At 36.1% G+C, this 22210-nt stretch overlaps 1 protein-coding gene across 5 annotated transcripts in view; it reads left to right on the top strand.

The window, feature by feature from the left end:
* CLVS2 (clavesin 2) overlaps window positions 1–22210 on the top strand; it is a 74658-nt gene that overhangs the window by 5413 nt on the left and 47035 nt on the right. For all 5 annotated transcript variants that reach the window (XM_021088751.1, XM_013992600.2, XM_013992604.2 and 2 more), the window contains one exon: window positions 11766–11940. In XM_021088751.1, the coding sequence (XP_020944410.1) occupies window positions 11766–11940 (175 nt within the window). The remainder of the gene's footprint in view (window positions 1–11765; window positions 11941–22210) is intronic.

Below are 22210 nucleotides of genomic sequence, written 5' to 3'. Positions count from 1 at the left end.
ACTTTTTGGGCTCTCTCCCTTTTTAATAGATATTCTTATTTCATCTACATTACAATAGAGAAATACAGACAATGGCTCTTCTACTTCCTCAGTCAGAGGAATTATTTTCTTAGATTGAAAGATATAAGAAATGATTAAAGGCTCTTGTGTAAGGTAGTTTCCATTACATTCATAGTTAAATAAATTTCATGGAACTTAAAAATGTTACCAGAATTATGAATCATAAGAAGCTCGTTGTTAAAACATTGGTGTATTTTTAGTTCTGTGAACAGCGATTTTCGATGCATCTGGTTAGTTTCAACCATCTCTGGAACAATTTTAGAAGAACTCTTACAGTCACAGAGAAGTAGATCCTACAGATCTCTAGATAGGCTTCTCAGACTCTTGGGATTTGGGATTGCAAATTAATCATTTTTAAGAAATATTTAACCCTTCAGTTGGTCACTTTTTCCCTGTAATTCTAAGTTGATAACTACTGTAATTATTTTTTTAGGTAAATATAAACTACTACCTGAAATCATAAAGCTAAGAAACTCATGGAAAGAGTTAGCTATTGTGGGGGAATAGAATTCTGTTTTTGTTACTTACTTTGGTTAGGTGTAGAAATTTTACTTTTCTTTTTATCAATTGGCAAAGTTTAAAGGATCATGAAATGCCATTCTTTGACCACAATTTCTCTTTAAAAAGTTTTCATCTCATCTAAAAGGTACATTGTAGTGTCATACAAACCAATGATTGCGTGTATCAAATTTGAAACAGTTTATTCAAGAAAGAACCTAATATTTCACATGTTAGTTAGAATGGAACTTTGTTGAACTACCATGAAATGGGGGCTGTGGAAATTGTATATTTAAATATGTCTTAGAGGCTGTTAAATATATCTTTAGGGAGGCAGATTGCACTTAGAGACATATGAATGTACATCAGACTTATTTTCATTTATTTCTGTAAATGAGCTAATATTCACATTGATTCATAAACCTACTTAAGATGAAAGTGACTTCTATTTCTCATGAATATGGGAAGGTGATTATTTTGGATATTCTAAAGAAACTATGTTTTAGTTGTCTATCTCATGCTTTCATATAAAGGATACGTTACTAGTAATTAAAATATATCTCCCTGGAAATCCAAAATGAGAGGAGACTTATTAATTGATATATGGAACTATTTATTTAAATCTACACAAAATATTAAATATTAAAATTTCATACATGTGACGTTAAAAATGAAAAGCTATGTCCTGTAAAAATACCTTATCAGGACCTGTAGACTAATAATTTAGGATTCTTTTTCCCTGGTGGGAATGAACAGGTATGATCAAGAAATTATAGTACATTAAGGTCAAAAGGTGTACAAGTTATTTAGAGCTTGTCTAAGATTCAGTTGTTTCCTCCTTTTATATTCTTTAAAAAAAGTCCCTCCTGGAGTTCCTGTTGTGGCTCAACGGTAGTAATGAACCCAATTAGTATCTCTCCATGAGGAGGCTGGTTTGATCCCTGGCCCTGCTTAGTGGGTTAAGGATCCTGCGTTGCTGTGAGCTGGGGTGTAGGTCGCAGACATGGCTCAAATCTGGTGTTGCTGTGTCTGTGGCATAGGTTGGCAGCTGCAGCTCCAATTTGACCGCTAGCCTGGGAACGTCCATATGCCACAGGTGTGACCCTTGAAAAAAAAGTCTCTCCTTCTCCCTGCCTGGCCCCCATCCCAGGTCTACATACAAATAGCCAAGGACAAGTGGAAAAACAGGTCCATCCTCTTGGCATCCTGTGTAAACCTTTATCCTTGGGAGATGTGCATAAGGGCTGTCTCTGCTCTGCTCTGAAACCTGCAGGACAACTACCTTTCTACAGAAGCAGGGTGTCAACTGGCCCTTTTCCTACCTTTGGCCTGAATCCCCTTCCTTCCTCCACTCTACAGCTTCAAGGCTTATCTGATTTCCTACAGAAGTCTTGGCCACAATTTCTAGATGTTTACCTGACTATTTCTCTCTTAGGTGGCTGTGCCATGTGCCAAAATTTCCTGCTTCTCATCCCTCCCATGTTCTGTGAGTCAGGTGTTCCCACCTTCCTGCTCTGATCTGCCAGTCCAAACAACCTGGGTCCCTCAGGAAGGCTGTACCCTTGAACAGAATTCTGACCACTTTCCTGGAGCTGTTCAGTGAGTTATTTGGCTTTCAACAACTTTTTTTTAAAAAAAGTAACATTTTAAAAGAAACCAAATAACATTGTTTTAAAGAGAGAATAGGTGGAAATTGTCCAGGGTTTCACAGGGAAATTCCAGAAATGAGATAGAAATGTGTCCCTTTATTTAGAATGTAGGTCATTTTCAATTTCCCAAAGGGGGAAAAGTCAAGATTTTTTGTGAATTTTGAAAAAAAATTTGTAAAGACCTCTGAAATAACTGATCTAGATAACAACAACAACAAAGACTAAGCCGCATATCATTATAATAGCACCTGAACTAGAGTTAAGGTTCAGTAAATGTTCGTGGAGTTGAATTGAGTCATGAAGTTTTTAAAAGAAGGATTCTAAGTAGGAAGTTATATGATATATACTTTCCCCTCTATTAAATTTTTAGGACAGTTTTCTCTGCGTCTCAGGAGACTGGAAACTGTAAATGTGTGTGAGTTGGTAACTATAAATAAAATAGTGTCCCTTTCTGCTGCAGTATAGTGCAGGTCAGTTTCAGGTTATTGCAAATAAATGGACCACTTCCAAAGCCTTTACAAAAAATATGGAATCTTCAGGAAGACCAAGTAAAATAATGTTTACAGCATACCCACCTTCTAATAAATCTTAAAAAAATAATTGAAATAATGAAATGTCAAAATGACTTTCAGGGCGGTCTGTGGTTCCTTTTAGAAACCATAGAACAGGTTCAGATGACATTTATTGAGCAGGCTAGTCCTGGGAAAGATTCATAAATTTTTATCTTCTTTCAAGTTGTCTAACATAATTTCTGAAAATAAAAGCAAATTTCACAAAATTAAAAACAATTGGATTTTTCCACTGCTACGCAGCGATGCAGTAACTCTCCATGTGTTACATGCTGTATTTCTTTTCTGAGTGACAGTGCCCTGCTTAGGACTCAGCAGATACCTTCCAGCTGTCCACCCAATTTCATCAACAGAGTGTGATAATGCACCAAGATGCTAGAATAGAGTATATTACCTTAAGAAAAGGAAGTTTAAAATGAATGTAGATTGTGGTCTAGACCCTAGGGCATACACTCAGACATCTGAGAAGTTGAAATTTACTGGCACGTAATCATTGGGAATGTTCATGAGTAAATTGTGTCACCTGAAACATATGATGATATATATTCTGATAGTTGGTCTAAGGGATTTGTCTGTTAGCCTGAAAGTAGTATTTTATCTCCTTAGACTTACAAAGTAGTTCTCTATACTTAGTACAGCAGACAACTATTTATCTGGAATCTGGTTAATAACCACAAGAAAACAATTACATACAAAGATGTTAAAAATGATTCTAACACTGTGGAAATTCAGAAAGCCCTGACTGCCTTGTACTATGTTTGGCTGGTCATAATGGACATTGATTATCACTTAGATTACTGAATTCTAGAAAGGACTAGAAGACTGATGGGTGAGACAGTGCTATGATCCTCTAACATATCCTGGAATTTACCTAAAAAATGTATTGTTGTCAGTTTGTTTTATCCTATAGTGTGGCTTTTTTTATACAAGGGCAATAAAATACTATACAAATGGCCAGATATTTGGAACTTCAGTTTGAATTATGATTGTGCTCTCATTTATTAAAATAATGTGGCCAGTCTTCAAAACAAAAAAAGGTTATGACGATGGTTGCTCAAAATTTTAAAAATAGCCATAGACTATACATATTTGCTAAAATAAAATGAAATCTAAAATAAAATAACATGACTAGAAATAGACTAAAACAGACAGGGGCAATCTAGATAATTAGGGAGAAACACACTTACTTGCTAAATTAAAAAAAAAACAAGCATAAAAGGAGGCTTAATTTGGGAGGCGTGTGATTTTTTTTTTCAAGTATTGGCTCCGTTTGTTAAAATATTTCAATATTTTTAACATATTTAACATACATTTAAATATTTTAAATATCTCTCAACTTTTTGTTTCATAGTGTCATATATCTTGGCAGGGTCAGGAATCCTTACCTTCAAAATCCTAGAGGTACTGCTGGGCTATATGATGGATAATTTTGCGATTGGTTCAGTGCTAGAAATGGCAGGTGTGGATTCCATAGGGCTTCTGTATTGCTTCCTGATAGGGATGCTCTTTAAATAAATACTCTGGGAACTGGAGCTTATTCCAAAATATGGCCATAGTTTATACATGGAAAATGGGAGAAAAAAAAATTACCCTGAGAAATGTTAGCATAATATTGGAACAAATCTCTAAAAAAAAATAGGACAGTCTCTAAAAACTAGGGCAATTATGCAGTAATTAGTGAAATAATCCTGAAACAACAGCAATGACCAAGAGTGCCAACCTTCAGTAGGACGTTGATTGGGTCTGGCCCAAACCAGGCTATTTTCATGTTCCAAATATGCAACTTTAAATAAAATTGAAAAGAAGCAAAGGATTTGATGTTACTGCAGTGCTCTGAAAGGATGCCTTAAAAGAAATATTTAAAGATATTTTAAAATGGGGGCCAACTGTTTTTAAATTAATAAATTATCTTTAGTAAATTAATACATGTCCTCCATTCTGGAAAAAATATTGAACTCTTCTACATCATTGAAGGCAGGTACATAAATTTCATCAGCGTAGTAAGTGGAACTACTGACATGAGGGAAAAGATGTCCTTGTATGTTGGTTGAGTCCTTATGACATCAAATAAACTGAGTGAACAGTACTTGATTCAAATCAATGTTTTCAAAAGTACACTTTCATCCAGCATTTGCTACATACATAGAAATTTAATATGTGCTAGGGGCAAAAAAAGACATAACATATTCTTTATACCACCAAGGGACATACAACCTCTCTGGGAAGAAAAAAACATGAAAAGCTGAATAACTACCAGAGCAGTAGTAAGTGCTTAATGAGGGTACTGTCTGCCAGTGCTGGAAGATCAGGCTAGAGGGCAACAGCAGGCTGCTCAGAGCATTGTGTAGAAGGAACATCGCCTGCTTAGGTAATGTGATTCAACCTTTTATTTTTTCATTTTAATTAATCACTTCATTTACAATTTTTTTTCCTACTGTACAGCATGATGACCCAGTTACACATATATGTGTAGATTCTTTTTTCTCACATTATCATGCTCCATCATAAGTAACTAGACATAGTTCTCAGTGCTGCAGGACCTCATTGCTAATCCATTCCAAAAGCAATAATTTGCATCCATTAAGCTCTCAATACACCCCACTCCCTCTCCCTCCCCCTTGGCAACCAGAAGTCTATTCTCCAAGTCCATGATTTTCTTTTCTGTGGAAAGGTTCATTTGTGGTGTATATTAGTTTCCAAATATGTGATATCATATGGTATTTGTCTTTCTCTTTCTGACTTACTTCACTCAGTATGAGAGTCTCTAGTTCCATCCATGTTGCTGCAAATGGCATTATTTTGTTCTTTTTTATGGCTGAGTAGTATTCCATTGTATATATATACACCACATCTTCCTAATCCAATCATCTGTTGATGGACATTTGGCTTGTTTCTATATCTTGGCTATTGTGAATAGTTCATTCATTTTAAAGCACTTTTCATAGCATACACTATGTGTGAGGCACTATTCTAAGCACTTTGCAAGCATTAATTTATGAAATCTTTATCACAGTCATACCTGATAGGTCCTGTTAATATCCATATTTTGCACTGAAGCAACTTGAGGCACAGAGCAGTTAAGTTTTTCATCCATAACCACACAACTAGTAAGAGAACAGGTCAAACTTTCTTATGTGTATAGATAGTTAACCAACATAAAGCTGGGAAAGAATAATTCAATATAATTATGTTCAAAAAGCAAGTTCTGATAATTAAAAAAAATTCACATATGGTTTTGAAAATCTTAATTAAATATCAGAATATAGACAGTTAGGCAATGAAAGTTACTTTGGTAGAATTAATATTCTGGAGGCAAAGATTGTACTAAGCAGCTAAGCAAACACTTGCTTAGAGTATTCTGCCCTGAGATAGAGTTGCCTTTCTGATGTTCCTATTTTTCCAGCACAACTTTGTTTTATTTCTTTTCAGTATATTTTACTTTGGTGGCAGTAGGTGCACATTTTTTAAAACTTTTTTTCCCCAAAGAAAGATATTTTTCCTCTAGCTGTTTCATTTCCAATGATGCTCTCGTTCTCACTCACCTACATTTCAATAGCAGTTAAATTAAAGCAAGGCTGAGACAGCTAATTTCCTCTGCCTAGTGATACAAAGCAGATGAAAGATTATTTTGCAGTTAGTATTTATTCCAAGGTTTATAGACTTAGCCCCTTCCCATCTTGAGTCTCATGAATGTCTTGTTGCTTTTTCTTTGCCACAGCCCCTTGCTGGGACCAGGCTGGAGTTGCCCTGGTACCTGGCCTGGCGCCATGTTGGTTTTGACTTTCTGATCCATCTTCTGACACACATTACATCACTGAGACATGAAAAAACAGAATACCTATTCGTCAAGCTTTGTTCTAGGTCTAGGCACCCTAAGAAATGGAGGGCACTGTGGTGTGAGAAAGCCCTGGCTTCTCATCTACACTTCCAGTTTTACTCCCATAGTGATTTTGTACAAACTGTCTGAATTCTCTGAGACCCTGTTGTCTTCACCTCTAAAATTCTCTGAGACTTCGTCTGTGTCCTCGTCTCTTAATAATAGGAACTAAGCCAAGCACAGAGACTTTAGCTTATTTTGAGATTAAGATAATGCATTTGAAATTGCTTTGGAAATCTTAAATGATTATACAGATAGGGATATTATTATTATCACTCAGTGATATAAAATACCCTGTTGAATTCATCAACTTTTGTACTAACGATATCCTGAGGCATTATTAAAGGTAATTCTTCTCCTTTGACTCTCCCTCTGGCACCTTTCTAACACAAAGTGGTTCAGACTTTAGAAAATGTGTCTTAATGAAAACTGAGGGTTGGGGGCATCCTTAATGAAGAATTTAATAATGTCTGATTGATTTGGTGACAAAGGGAAACTGCTTGCTGTCGTGCTGCTCACTGTGATGTCAACATGCCAGTTTTTCCTTGTCAGGCTGAAAGAAAGCATTGGAGAGTAAGGAAGGAAATGACCTGTTTGTGATTTAGGTTGTTCTTTGCACTGATTGTAAACTCTAGTACAGGATGAGATACTGTGAACCCTAGGAGACATACACCAGCCAGGTAGCTCCCCAAAACCTTGCAAGGGCAGAGACAGGAGAAGCTTTCCTGCTCTTGATTGCAGTGGGAGTAATAGGAAAAAAATATTTTTTAGTGTGTGTTAACAGCTTTGATTTCTTTCAAGAGCAATGGTCTACATAACCCTGTGTGTCAGTTGCAAAATTTCTCACTGTTGTCATTATTTCATCCTCTCCAAATTGATTTCAGACTCAGGCTTTACCTAATGCTACTTGGGGGAGTATAACCAGGAGTCAAGAGCTCCATTAATGTGCTGGTTTGTTGTCTATGGCTTTCTTTCAACAGAGAAGAGAAGAACAGCTACTGTAATTGGGGTGTAAAGCCTGAACTTGAACTTGTGAAATACTTATTGTAATGACCTCTAATTTCTAAAATATTGCAGGTAAAAACTAGTTTCAAAGAGATTAATGAAAGTAGGATTCCTGAAGACAGGAAAATCATAAGATGCTCCATTTTGGGGGAAGATATTTTCTAGACTTTGGCGAGATCTCATGTAATAATGTCTGGTTTAGGATGAACCTGCTGAGTTGCTAATGGTAGTAATGTGACATGTTTGACAACAGAGGATTGGAGTTTCAAGAGTGGTCTTGACCTGCCCTTAGAATGCAGTTAGCTAGGATGTTTTATGCTTCTTTTATTAAGCTTATATATTAATGTTATGTATATAAAGTTTATTTAATTCTCGTTTTTGGAAGAAGGTTCTAAATAGGAAACTCATTGGTTAGATTTACTCTTGAAACCTTTGCAAACCTACTTTTCTTCTTCAATGATTCTGGGATTTGCCTTATTTATTTCCTTTGGATTAATTATATGTATGTAAGCTTATCTCTTGATTTGGCATAGTTTTGGAAAACCATACTTAAAATGTTACTTAAAACAAATTGTTTGTTATTTTCAGCCCTTACTAGTGCCGTGGTTTATTCTTACTGCATACAAATCATTATTCTTCTAAAGCCAATATCAGATTCGAGTTTTACCTAATGCTATTTGGTAGTCTTATAGGTAACATAAGAATGATCCTAATGGGAAGGTCTAAGTTGTATTGTTATAATTTTAAATTTTCTTAACTTTGATATTATTATAAATTTCAGAAAATAAATTGAATATTTTTTGGGGGGTGTCTAAATTTTAACTAGAGGTACAGACTTGCTGTTCCACCTTTCCACTCTGTGTAGGTTTATAGGCTTTTGGTCATAATACTGTGTTAGGCTATCATATTTAAAAAGAAGATAACCCAGTTATAAAGTGACAGATAAAGGTATTTAGCCACCCATATTTCACAGACTTAAGGACAAATACATTACAGAGCTCTACAAGAAGTTTTATTTTAAGCTTTTATATATATATTTGGGGATGCCATATCCTTATATCCTTAGGCCTGTAAATAGCATGTACACTTTCCAGTGGTTTCAAAATAATCTCATGATCTTTGCCTTTCACAGTAGTAATAAGCTGTCTAAAGATCATCATTAATTTTTAAGTAAAATTTACAAGCACATATTTTTTTTTTCTTTTTCTTTTTTCTTTTCTTTCTTTTTTTTTTTTTTTGTAGGGCCACACCCACAGGATATGGAAGTTCCCAGGCCAGGAGTCGAATCAGAGCTGCAACTCCTGGGCCTACACCACAGCCACAGCAACACCAGATCTGAGCTGCATCTGCAACCTACACCACAGCTCATGGCAACACTGGATCCCCAACCCACTGAGCAAGGCCAGCAATGAGATCTGTGTTCTCGTCAGGTTCGTTACCTCTGAGCCACAACAGGAACTCCCCAAACAAATATTCTTTAGTTTTGATTATACCATGCCTCGTACACTATATCTATGGTTACTATTACAATCCAGAGTATGCTTTGTGTGTATCTTCCAACCCACTGTCCTGAACACAGGCTTTATACCTAGCATTGTGCACATGCTTTCCACTCAAGCATATCTTTGACTTCCTTTCTCATTCCCCTTCCTCCCACCTCACCACTGCCAGTAAGATAATCATAGGTACTTTTCATTTTTTTTCACATAAGGGATCTAAGTATCAGAATTACAAATTGTTGACACATCTGGGGCCACCCAGCTAATGAGGAACAAGGAAGAGTTTCCATCTTAAAGACTTCTGACACCATGCCCTTCGCTTGATTCATGTTGGGACCCTAAAGAAGGTCTGTTCCAAACTACTGATTTTATAGATGAGGAATCGAGGCCCAAAGAAAATGAGAAATTGCCTGTTAATTATTCCTTCTTTTCTGAACTATGCTTTCTCCATTCGCCTCCAAATGTTTTTAGTAGTAAAAATAGAACTACTCCCTCACATGTCCTCACAGTCTCATACTGTCTTCCTGGTGAGCCTGTCGCTCCCACTAAATACCAATGATTTCTACTCCTGATCCATCCCCCCTCCCCACCCCACCCCCATCCCACCTCTTCCCTGAGGACAGGATTTCTTTCTTTCCCTTCCTTCCTTCCTCGTCCCTCCTTCCCTCCCTCCCTCCCTTCCTTCCTTTCCTTCCTTTCTTCCTTCCTTTCTTTTTTTCCTTCAGCAAAGGAAGTGTTTATTTAAGGGCACCAAGGGAGGGGGTGGGAAATAAGTCTCAGATCCACTCCAACCTGGTCTTTGAGTTGGGGTTTTTTTTAAAGGGGAAAAATGATGAAGTTGGGATTAATCATTGTCTTGGTGACATTTCTTTGACCTCCCTTAATAGTAGTTTCAGGAATCAAGATGTCTCTGGTTTACAATTTTCTGGGCAGGTGGTCCATGGCTTGGGGACTGGATGGCTCCTCTTACCCTGGAGGAAAGACTTGCGTTTGTATGTTAATGATGATATCTACAATAGCAATTTTAGTCATCTGACTCTTGCTGATTAGTTCCCTTAGCACAGGATTTAGGTCAGAGGGGGCAAGAAAGGGAATAAAATTTTGGATCAGGAGATGAATTATAAACTTGACAGGGGAACTCAGTTTTAGGAATTTCTCATAGTTGTGGGTTAGGTGTGTCCATAGGAGCTGGTGGGTTCAGGACCTTCCTTTGTCCTCAAGGACAAACGACTGCCTCTTCACGTTTTTCTTTCTTTTTTTTAGGTTATCTAAACCTATTTAGGATTTCTTTCCCTAGCCTTTCCTGGACACCTCTGCTTGGATGTCTGAGGAGAAAAATAAACTTGAAATACAGGCTGCTAAAAATGGAAAATTGTTAACATCTTTCATAAATTTATTAATTCCTCTTGAAATGCTGGGATTCCCTCTTAGAATCATTATCTCACTTTCCTCTCAGCTCTGATTGCATTGCCACCGTCACTTCCTTGAACTTAGGATCTGTATGCTTTTGATTATGGAATTTTCAACCCTGAGCTCTCTCCTGAGTTTGGGATTTTCTTTTTGGGATGTTTATTTGATATCTTTCTGGGATACATATTTCTCAAATATGATAGATTCTATGCCAAATCCCACATTTCCAGCCATCCTCAACTGTATTTTCTTTTTGCATTATTGATTTTGATGAAAGATTTTTACAATTTACTCGGGCTCTGAAGCTAGAATCTGTGTGTCGTCTTTTACTCGTCCCTCAGTCTTAGTCCCCAATTAAGTATTAAATTTTAACGTTTCCCTCTAAAATACTTCTCAAATTTGGCTTCTTTTTCTCTTTGTCCTTACTTTTGCTGACTTTGCTCAGGAAGTGTCTTAATCTACCATAAATATCTTTGCACTATAGTCTAGTTCCATTTTATAGGAAAGTAAAGAGCATTTCTTAGGTTTCTACAGTGTGCCAGGCACTATGCTAGGTTGCAAGGCATAAAGAGATAAACACTCAACCCCTAAATTTGGATGGCCTAAGTAATAATAGGTACATTTTCCCTTTTATTTTCATTGACCTCCCTTTTTTTCTGTCCATCTCACATTTGTTTTTTTTCTTTTCTTTTATCTTTATGATATAGCTCAACACAGGTAATTAAAATCTGTTGACACTTTTAACCATAGTTGTTTATCTATAGTGTGGTGGTTTATTGATGAAACACCTTCAATCAAATCTTATTCTCAAATTTTCCAAATGTGAAGATAGGAAATGTCAATACTATTGAGATCATTCTTGAGCTGAAAAAAAATATCGTGCCTAGTTTTTAGGGTTGTTGAAGTGAGATTTTATAAAATCATAGGAAGACCTGGAAGTAAAGGAAGTGGTGGTAAAATATGAAACGAACTATAGTATTTTTCAAAAGATTGGAGTTTGGTTTTGGTAGAATGCATGTTAAATTCTTCTATGTCCCCTGAGTACTGTGAATAAAGTGAATGCCATAGTTTTAACCAAAATCATCTCCTTAAGATTCCTGAGGTATTTCAAAGGTAAATTTAAGTGTGCTAAAAACTTTGTAAATTTTCTGCAAAAGTGGTTGTCAGATTCGATGCAGTACTTTTCCGTTGCTGATAGGTACACACTGGTGGATATTTTGCGTGCCATCCTACTCTCTTTAGAAGCCATGATTGAAGACCCTGAGCTTCAAGTCAATGGATTTGTTTTGATCATAGACTGGAGTAACTTCACCTTCAAGCAAGCCTCTAAACTTACACCAAGCATGCTTCGATTGGCTATTGAAGGCCTTCAGGTAACGATTTTCAAATTATCCCTTTTCTCAGTCTGCCATGTTTGAATTATCTGTGGTAGAATAATAAAATGTCTTATTTAAAGAATAATAAAAACACATTTAAAAACTAATTTTCAAGCACAAACGATAAAACACTAATTGGACAAAAGGTTATGGAAGAAAAGCTAAAAGATGTGGGCCTTTTAACGAATGGAAGTTTGTGATACTTGGCCTAAGCCCTCATTATGTCTAAACATAAATGCTGGAGATGATCTGGGATTTTTATCTTGATAATCAAATCAAGCGAATATTCTGGCTTTGAGTTATTAACGATCTAGGCTTGTGTTTGCTTGTTTGTTTCTCTTTCCTTGTCTGTGTATAGTTCTTAATTAGCTAAATATTTGGTTCATTATTCTATTTAACCTGGTGAATTTGGGATATGATTAGCAATATCTTCATGTTGCCCAATCACTGCTAGAAAGCCAGTCAATCGACATTTTCTTTTTTTTTTTTTGGTATCTAAGATATGAAATCACTGTTTTGAATTACTTTTTTAGACTGAATTCGGGTTTTGGTTGCTCTGTGTGTGTGTGTCTGTGTTTGTAAGCACCATCATGTGGAAGTGACACAGGGATGTTACATCTTCCAATGAATGACACTGAACTGGTTAGGAATTATACAATGGAAAATCAGTTATTATTTAGTGGCATGTCATAAACCTAATGTTGACAGCTTTTTTTAACTTTTAGGATGTCCTGCTCTTTCTCTACTTTGCTTTATGCTACTTTATAGACAATATTTATGGAATAAAATTTAAATACTTAAAAAGATTTGCAAGTTAATTCTTGAGTGATGTTATTCAGTATTTATTATCAGTATGTTCCACATGCATTTTAGAAATTTGCAACAGTTAATTTTTGTAACTTTTGGCATTGAAAATATCACAAAAAGAGCTAATTTTATCTTTGTCATTTATCCATTAGGCCACATGTTAGATTTTTTTTTTAAGTTGAGTAACCAAAATCATCTAGAACCCTACTTCATAATAATTTCTGACTGTGTCTCTTGGCGCTTAAATTGATGGATGATGGTCTCCTAAAAAGGTCACTTCTCCAAGCAACAGGACATTGTAACCAAATTGAATTCACAGTTTGGGTTTTGGCTCTGTAGTGAATAAGACACACAGATCCTTTTCTCTGAATAGGTTTTTCCTGATGCAGTTTTCCTGACTTGCTCTTGGTGAGTCAGCCTTGCTCTTACCTTATCTTGAACAACACTTGTTCAACTCTGTAGAGACAGTTAATAGGGTTTGGAGAGGGCATGTGTTTGGAAATATCTGTGTCATGTAGAATCAGTCCTAATTCTGCCCTATTGCCAGCAGTGTATAAAGTGATCTTCACTTTATAGAGAAAATTGTTTACCACCAACCACAGTACTTAACACAGAATGGTAACCTATCCTTTTATAATTGTGACCCCTACTTAACCAACATGAGGCGTAGGCTAGGCTTTCAGCACATGAAGAACTGGAGAACGTATATTATTTCCGAAAAAATTGAAGGAAAAAAAAGCACCTCAGAGATAGACCTAGTATCTTGCTGTTTGCCAAATTTACATACTTTATGGAATCACTTAATAGTAATCTAATAAGTCATTGCTGGAGAAAAAAACAACCATTTGGACATGTTTGGGAGCTTACTCATTACCCACAGCCCTGATCAAGCTCTGTTAATTGCTGAGGGTCAACACAATGGGAACTCAGTCGGATTAAACCTCTGTGCTTGTGTTAGAGAGGAAAATGGTGCCGCTCCCTCAGGGACCTGTGCTGAACCACCTTATCTCTGCTCCTCATCAGAGTTACAACCCCCTTTCCTTTCCCCCAGGATCCACACTGAGTGGCCAGGGTTGATTCCTCCTGATTACCAATTAGGAAGCCACTTAAAAGAAGGGAGCTCCTCCTGGGGATAAATTTGACATGTTGCTAACTTTTCAACTCAGATTTTCTCGGTTCAAATTGATTTTTAAATGCTCTCTATGTGTATCTGTGTCTATGTCTATATCGATATTTAGGAACAATAGAGATTCTGAATAGCAATATAAGATGTCCGAAAGATGCTCCATTGTGACATGTATGATTTCATATTAGTTTTATACTGAAGTGACATTTTCTTTTTTTTTTTTTTTTTTTTTTTTTTGTCTTTTTGCTATTTCTTGGGCTGCTCCTGCAGCATGTGGAGGTTCCCAGGCTAGGGGTCTAATCAGAGCTGTAGCCACCGGCCTACGCCAGAGCCACAGCAACGCAGGATCCGAGCCGCGTCTGCAACCTACACCACAGCTCACGGCAACGCCGGATCGTTAACCCACTGAGCAAGGGCAGGGACCGAACCCGCAACCTCATGGTTCCTAGTCGGATTCGTTAACCACTGCGCTATGACGGGAACTCCTGAAGTGACATTTTCTGACTTTCCTAATTAAGACTGTTTTATTTTGCACTTACTATATGATAAGTATTATTCGTATAATATATGTTTCATACAGAGCATAAATAAACATGTTTTTGATTTACAAAAGACCATAAAATGTCTAAAGATACATAATTTTAGGTTGTTAAAAACAACTACTACTATCACTAAGACCGTCACTAACACCATATCAACCCCCTTCAATTATTCAGGGAAATCAAGAGGTGATAACATTTTAAATAACTCAGTGAAATTTATGTCATGTCATCATTCTGCGATAATGTTACTTTTATTTAGGCAAAAAAAAAAACCCCAAAAAATCTTAGGGAATTGACCCAAAAATAAGAAAAGCTACCAATGGGTTTAGTGCCGGGGAAAAAACTTACTTTACTGATGTGTATTATTAATGGGATGTAATTGTGTTTCAAAGAGGACCCATCTCTCTTCCTTTTGAGGTGACTATATAACCTGCCTATCCACACACACACACCAATCCTCTTTTTCTTCAAGCAAAAGAGTACTCTGAGTGACCCAGCTAGAGATAGCACCTTACACTTTGGATAAAAACATATACCATTGCTTTAAGGTCCACCTATGATCATAGTACAAGGCCAATAGAGAGACACTATTGAGGGGTGGAAATAGAATGGGCTACAGAGGCAGGCAGACATGGGTTTAGATGGCAGTCCTGCTGCATATCAAATACTTGGGCAAATTACTTAACTTATTTGGATGCCGGTCTATTCATTTATACCAGTTTTAAAGCATTGTATTAGAAATGATACATCTTGCACCTAGCAGGTGATATTAATGATCAAAGAAATTGATGTGGATAAGCTCATTTTTCAGGTGGCATATATTTCGGGATGTGTGCTGGTTTTCTGACAATTCAGTAACTACCTAGACTATGAAGACTTAAAGATGATTGACTTTGGGAGTTTGAAAAATACCACACTTTTCTTTTAGTGCTCAGATGATAGGTACACAGTTTGCATTTTTTTTTAAATCACTTCATTTAGTGGTTAAATAGATTCTAGATTTTTTCATGTTAGATGCCAAATAAAATTTCATGTTAGAAGCCAAAAAATGAGATTGTTTCACCTGGTGAAAATTAGTCTTTGTTTCCTCTGGGATAAGCTCCAGGCACAGTTGGGAAGGTGGTAATTGTGGAGATAACCTTGGCTTTGAGGGATGACAAGAGTTTGCTAAGTGGCCAAGGACAAGAAGAGGAATTTGAGTAGGGAAACTTTGGGGAGGTGATCCGAACAAATGGACAGCTATAAGGGGTTGAAAGTATATGATAAATCTGTTTTGATCTGGCTAGAGTGAAAAATGGATTGAAATGAAAGACCAGAGATGATCTGGGAAAGGCAGGCTGAGATCTGTTTCTAGAGGATAGAGGAAAGCATACGATGCTGGTTGGCCTATGTTTTCCGGACGTGGGGAGGTTTGGGACAGGAAGATGACCTAGTCACTCCTCTGCTTTGGAAAGATATCCTGGGTAGAAGAATTGACTAGGATCAAAGGAGGCAGGGTTAGATATAGAGAACCTGGGACTACCCTGGAGGTAGTTATATTGATCTCATTTTGTAGGACAGATAATGAAACTTCAGGGAGTTTAAGACACTTACGTTCATTTTCTCAATTGACATCAAGATTTGAGCCCAGGTTGTTTGAGTCCAAAGAGCAATGTCTTTCCTGAATCTTGTTTCCAATTTTTTTAAATTAAACAAAACATTTAAAAATATTTTAAAGTTTACTTTCCATTTATTATTGCAATTATTACAAAATATTGACTATATTACCCAGGTTGTACATATACATCCTTGAGCTGAACTTACACTCAATAGTTCGTGGCTCCTCCCCTCCCCCACTTGTTGTTTCTGTTGTTTCCAGGGCTGTGCCTAAGAAAAAGTGGGTAGGCTCAGGTTAGAGTAATTTCGCTCTCCCATGTCAAAAATCCTCACATTTTAAATCAGGTGAAATTTCTTTATTAATATAGTAGAGTACTAAAGTAGTCACAACATCCTAGTTCCATGTGATGAAGGCCAAGGGCAAGACACTTTTCCGATAGCGAAAGAGATCTTTTATTCACACAACCACAAATTGGTAAGCCATTTATTTTATCGATCCATGGCTATTCTGTATGCTTTCTCTCTGAAGAATCTTCTTCAAATATTTTTTTTTTTAATGAAAGGCATCACACATTTTTTACCAACACAATGCAGCTCTTTGATATATGACGCAACATCAGATTTTGTGTGTATGGAGATAAAGTATTCAGGCTTTGTTGGAAAGAAAAGAGGAAGGGAAAACTGTCTTGCTCCTTACAAGAAGTTAATTGATTAGGGTAGTCATGGTAACTGGAAGCATCTTAGAAAATCAATACAAGATTAAGTGGATGTTACATGTTGACTCTAAGATATCTACCTGGGAAGCCAATTAAAGCGTGAAATGTTTGGAAATACCTGGAACAGCTTAGACTGTTTGAATTTACAATGAAGTGATATGCTATTAATATTTTTTTTGGTTGCCTCTTGTTCTATTATTTTTTTCTTGTGAAACAGTACCTTCTTAAAAACTCTTTAGTAATGAAAAGCTCAAACTCTCCTATTCATCCAGAATGTCTTATTTGATTTTCTTAACTCAACCTGACTCTACCTATGTTGTTTGTTGCCCTTTGAATATATTTACCTGTTATTCCCCCTTAGCTCTGTCCTGCTGTGCTTTTGCTTTCACAGTTTCACAGGAATCCCCAAACTCCATCTGCTGAAAAGTACATAAATCAGTCAAGATGTAGCTTGCTGGCAAGGGTATGGCTATAACAAGGAATTGAATAGCTCTTTGAATTGCTACATAAGACTCAGATGTAGGGCCATCACCAAGTGCCTAAATCAGTGCCAGATATTCTAAGAGCCCTTAATAAATAGAACCTGTGAAAGAAGAAAGAATATGTAATCAATTCACAGTACTTAATGCTGGCCTTTTCTTTTGACACAAGGGTCCAGTGTTATAAGCAGCCACCAATCTGCTAGCTCTGAGAGCTCTGGTCATTCATGTGGAAGGCAGAAAGTGCTGCCACTACAAATTCTGGCTCTGGCTGTTTGGAAGCCCAGTCTTACCTAGGGGATCTTGCCAAAAGCAGACGCCATGCTAATGACTTGGAATACTCTTTTCTGGGGCTAGCAGGGGAGAAGCACCATTTATTTCAGTCTAGCACTATCCTATTCAGTCCTCCAGAGCTTACCCACAGTTCCTGCTACTTTGAAATTTTGTGTGTTTGTGTGTGTGTGTGTGTGTGTGTGTGTGTGTTGTGTGTAGAATGGTTATGGGAGAATATGAAACGGGAATTCATTGAGCTATTGAATAAATTAGGTGTTCATAATAAAACAAAGGACTCTGCTTTGCAACAGTGTTTTTTTGCGATGGTTGTTAACTGCCAATAATTTTCAGGCTCATAATGCTTTGATAATAGCAGAAACCTCTTGCATGCAAGCTACCTTGTAAATTTAAGGCAACATGATGGTGCAGTGATGGGAGAGTTCTTAATGCCTATCTTTTTGAAAATGAATACACAAACTGATGAACTATATTCATTCAGACAGCCTAGAGGTGGGAGCATTTATTTTCACTTTTTGTATGCACAGGCAGAATCATATTGAGAAACAGTGACAAGGGCAGTGTGTGAAAAAAGTGACATTTTGTTCATCACATGCATAGCTGTTTTAGCTAAGTGTGCTTCCTTTCAGTTATTTTTTTTCTTTTCTTTTTTTTTCTTTCAGTTATTTCTTAACCTAAAACAAAATAAATGAAAACCCTAAAGTTGCTTTATTTCATGGTGTGAGAATGTGGCTTGGCTGAGAGGTTTAGTCCCCAAAATTAGGGCATTGGAAATCTTTTTAAAAGCTGACAATAGGCATGTAAAAGCTATATATGATATTTAGTTCAGTAAGCATGCTAGGGATTATATAACCTTTGCTAACAGGCTAGGTTAATTCTGCATATGGATAGATATGTATATGCATACACACGACACATATATGTACTTATACACACACATATATATATATATATCTCACTATTTTTTCTTGCATTAAAATTGCTGGATCTTTTTGATTGGCAGCTAAATCCATTTTAAAATGTCTGGTTTCAGGAAGTAGCTGTCAACCTTGACAAAAAATTAAGAGATAAGTGCACTAGATTTATTTAATATATGCTTACTGAATTAGAGTATCAGTAATTATTAATAAAATTAAATATCTCTATATTTTCAACCCCTGGAAAAGAGACTAGTTATCATTTTTATTCAAACAGCCAAAGAATTTAAGCAACAAAAAGGAAAGAAGCGCATAATCTTTCAGTTTGAGTCATTGAGATAATGGTAAATGGATAGAAAGTACTTATCTATAACAAAGAACTGAACAAACTGTGAGCTATTCTACATTTCATTTTATTGGCTATGTTTAGACGGGTCCTCAACTGGAGGAAAAAAACCATGAGTAACTGCCTTTCTTATTCTTTTTAGTGGCAATGTAAATGCATCTTGATACATTTTTATCTCCCAGCAGAACTTCATTTTGTCACTCTCTTCAAATCAACATTGCAAAATGTGAACATTCACTTATCTTTAAAAAATTAGTTTAGATACTACCTTAAAAAAAAGAAACCTGCCATTTGCAACAACCTGGAAGACATTATGCTAAGTGAAGTAAGCCAGGCACAGAAAAACAAGTACTGCACAATCTCACTTAACGTGCAGTAACTAAAAAGTCAAATTCATAGTAACGGGGAGTGCCAAGGCCTGGGAGGTGGGGGAAATGGGGAGATGCTGGTTAGAGGGTACAACATTTCCATTATAAGATGACTAAATTCTGGACACCTAATGGACAGCATGGTGACTTAGTCAATAATAGTGTATCATATATTGGAATTTTCTAAGAGAGTAGATCTCAAATGTTTTTATACACATGCATATAAAAAAGTAATAATGTGAGGTGATAGATATGTTAGACTGATTGTGACAGTTACTTTACAATGTATGTATATACCAAAACATCATCTATGTACCTAAATATAAACAGTTTTTGTCAATCATACCTTAACAAAACTGGAAAAAATTTAGTTCAAGACCCTAGTTCCATCAGATTTTCCTACAGATGTTGGACCTGCTTATCTTTCTAATGCTTAGTCATTTCACCTTCATAAAGGTAACCTTGTGGACATCTAAATCAAAATCTTTTTATTGTTTTTTTTTATTTTTTAGGGCTGCACTTGCAACATATGGAAGTTCCCAGGCTAGGGGTCAAACTGGAGCTGCAGCTGCCAGCCTACACCACAGCCATAGCAACTACCGGATCCTTAATCCATTGAGCAAGGCCAGGGATCGAGCCTGCATCCTCACAGATACTAGTTGGGGTCATAACCTGCTGAGCAACAACGGGAACTCCTAAATCAAAATCTTTTGAAGTCTCAAATTAAGGTGTCATTTTTATTTTCCTATGTTTTTAAATTCTGATACCTTTTTGCCAGAATCTTGGAGGTTAGCAATTCTTTTGTCCCCTCCATAGGTAGTGAGTGTTCATGTATTCTCTTAAGATTGATCTGGAAATTAAAATACTCTTTACTTTTCATTATAGCTCTTCTGAGAATTTGTTTTAATGGGCTTAATTTTTTTCATATCTTCAGTTGGAGAAGTCATAATAAACTTATAAGAAGAATGCCTCCTTGGATTTATCCTGGGCTACTCTTTGATGCACCATTAATAATAATGTGTTTCTATGGCTTAAGTCAACTGCATTTTGAAACATCTCAATCAGTTGGAATTTTAATATGTGGGTGAGTGTGAGGTAGTTGTATAAGTTATACATAGCTGCTGTAACAAATAAACCAAAATGTGTGCATTGGCTCAACCATCTCACTGTAAGGTCAAATAGGGTGCTTTGATCAATGTAGAGTGTTTCTCCTAGTGAGTCAGTAATCTACCTGCCTTCCACCTTGTTGCCTTGCCACTTTCTATGTGGTTTTCTAGGTCACTTTGTTCAGTTTCATTCCATTTTCCTATAAAGTGAAAAAGTGTGGAGGACCACATTTCTGCCTGAAAACAGTGTACATTGCTTTATTTGAACTCTATTGTCTAGAAAACTCATTCAATAATCATAACTACAAAGTGGGCAATGGAATGTAGTCTGTGATCCTAGGAAGAAGAGCAATGGAGGATGTTTCATCCTCTCTTTCACAATGCTCATGCCCTAAAATAGCTTTGATGACTCTTCTATCAGCTCTTTACAGTGTATTTGCTTATTTGCTTATGTTCTCTGAAAGGAAGAGGTGATAATTAGACAGTGTTTAAAGGAAGTTTAATTCCAACATTTAAGCACAAAGGAATAAACAACTCTTCCCTACAATTCATTCTGTGTTTGGATTGCAATCTCTGTACCCAACCAATTTTGCCTAGGTAAGGGTACTGGCAATTTCTAGGCATCCAGGTCACTCTACCTATATCCCTATAGCAAAGATAACACACCTGTGATTCAATCCATTCAACTCTCCTAAAATCCTTTTAATTTAAAAGGAGAAAAAAGTAAATCATTCCTTTAACATCTTAAGATTGCATATAAGACAATTATGGTGACGTGATACCTTTACATTGAAGTTAGAAATCCTCTGAATTGGAGATTCAATTTTCATTAAATGAGAATATGACTTTTTAAAAATTTGAGATGAGCTATTTTCAGAAACTCCCCCCAAAGAATATTAACTGCTAAAACACTGAAGGGATTTCACTATAAAGTTCTTGTTGCATAGACTTAGAGATGAAAATCCTTGCCACACTTTAGGATAGAGAGTACATCAGTTTTTACCATTTTGTCAATACCTCTCAAGTGCTTTATAAAACAGTTGAAATTTTACTTACTGTTTAGTCATTTAGTGGAAACATGCAAGCATGTCAATATAGTTTTAGTACAGAAATTAATAAAGTAAAGTTACATTATCAGTACCTAGCTTTTATATTGTGTACTATAAAGAATCCACTTTCCTCTTGAAAGTATTCTAGGAGATCATTTCCTGTTATGATTTTTGCTTCTTGTTTATTAGATCTGTATTAGAGCTGTCATTCAGAAATTTTAAAAACTTCACTCTGATATTTGCTCTTTCTTAGATTTACATTTCTTAAGTGTTTGAATTCTTTTTTCTCTCTTTTTTCATTTTGTTTTGAAAATACGTAAGTTTTCACCTGAAAGAGTGGTGAGAGGTAAAATTGAAGAATACTTGCATTCTATAACATGTGTTTATTTTGTTGTCACATTAGTTGATAGTTTTGTCTATCTAGCATCTAGAAATATAGATTCAAAATAATTTCCCTCAGTACTTTTGAAATCACTATTTTATAGCTGTTAGGCATCCATTATTTCAGATAGGTAGCCTGGATCCAGACAATTTTTTGTTACTTCGTAGGTAGCTGTACTTTGTAAAAGATTTAAGATCTTTTTTTCTTCTTTGGCATTTACATGCATGCATCTGGGAGCAGATTTTTTTTTTTTATGTGTCTACCAGACCTTAATGAATCCTTCAGTTAGAAAAGAAACATTTCTATTTTTCTTCCCTTCTAATTTTTCTATGATCTTTTTTTTTAAATACTTCTATTGTATGGGTATTGTATCTGTGGGCTTAATCACCTATGTATTACGATTTCTTTCTTTCTTCCTTTCTTTCTTTCTTTCTTTCTTTCTTTCTTTCTTTCTTTCTTTCTTTCTTTCTTTCTTTTTCTTTTCTTTTTTTTTTTGTCTTTTTAGGGCTACACCTGTGGCATTTGGAGGTTCCCAGACTAGG

This window comes from Sus scrofa, chromosome 1, assembly GCF_000003025.6.
Source record: "Sus scrofa isolate TJ Tabasco breed Duroc chromosome 1, Sscrofa11.1, whole genome shotgun sequence".
Lineage (NCBI taxonomy): Eukaryota > Metazoa > Chordata > Mammalia > Artiodactyla > Suidae > Sus > Sus scrofa.
The sequence above is the reverse complement of the archived record's forward strand: the minus strand, read 5'-3'. Positions and strand labels throughout refer to the sequence as shown.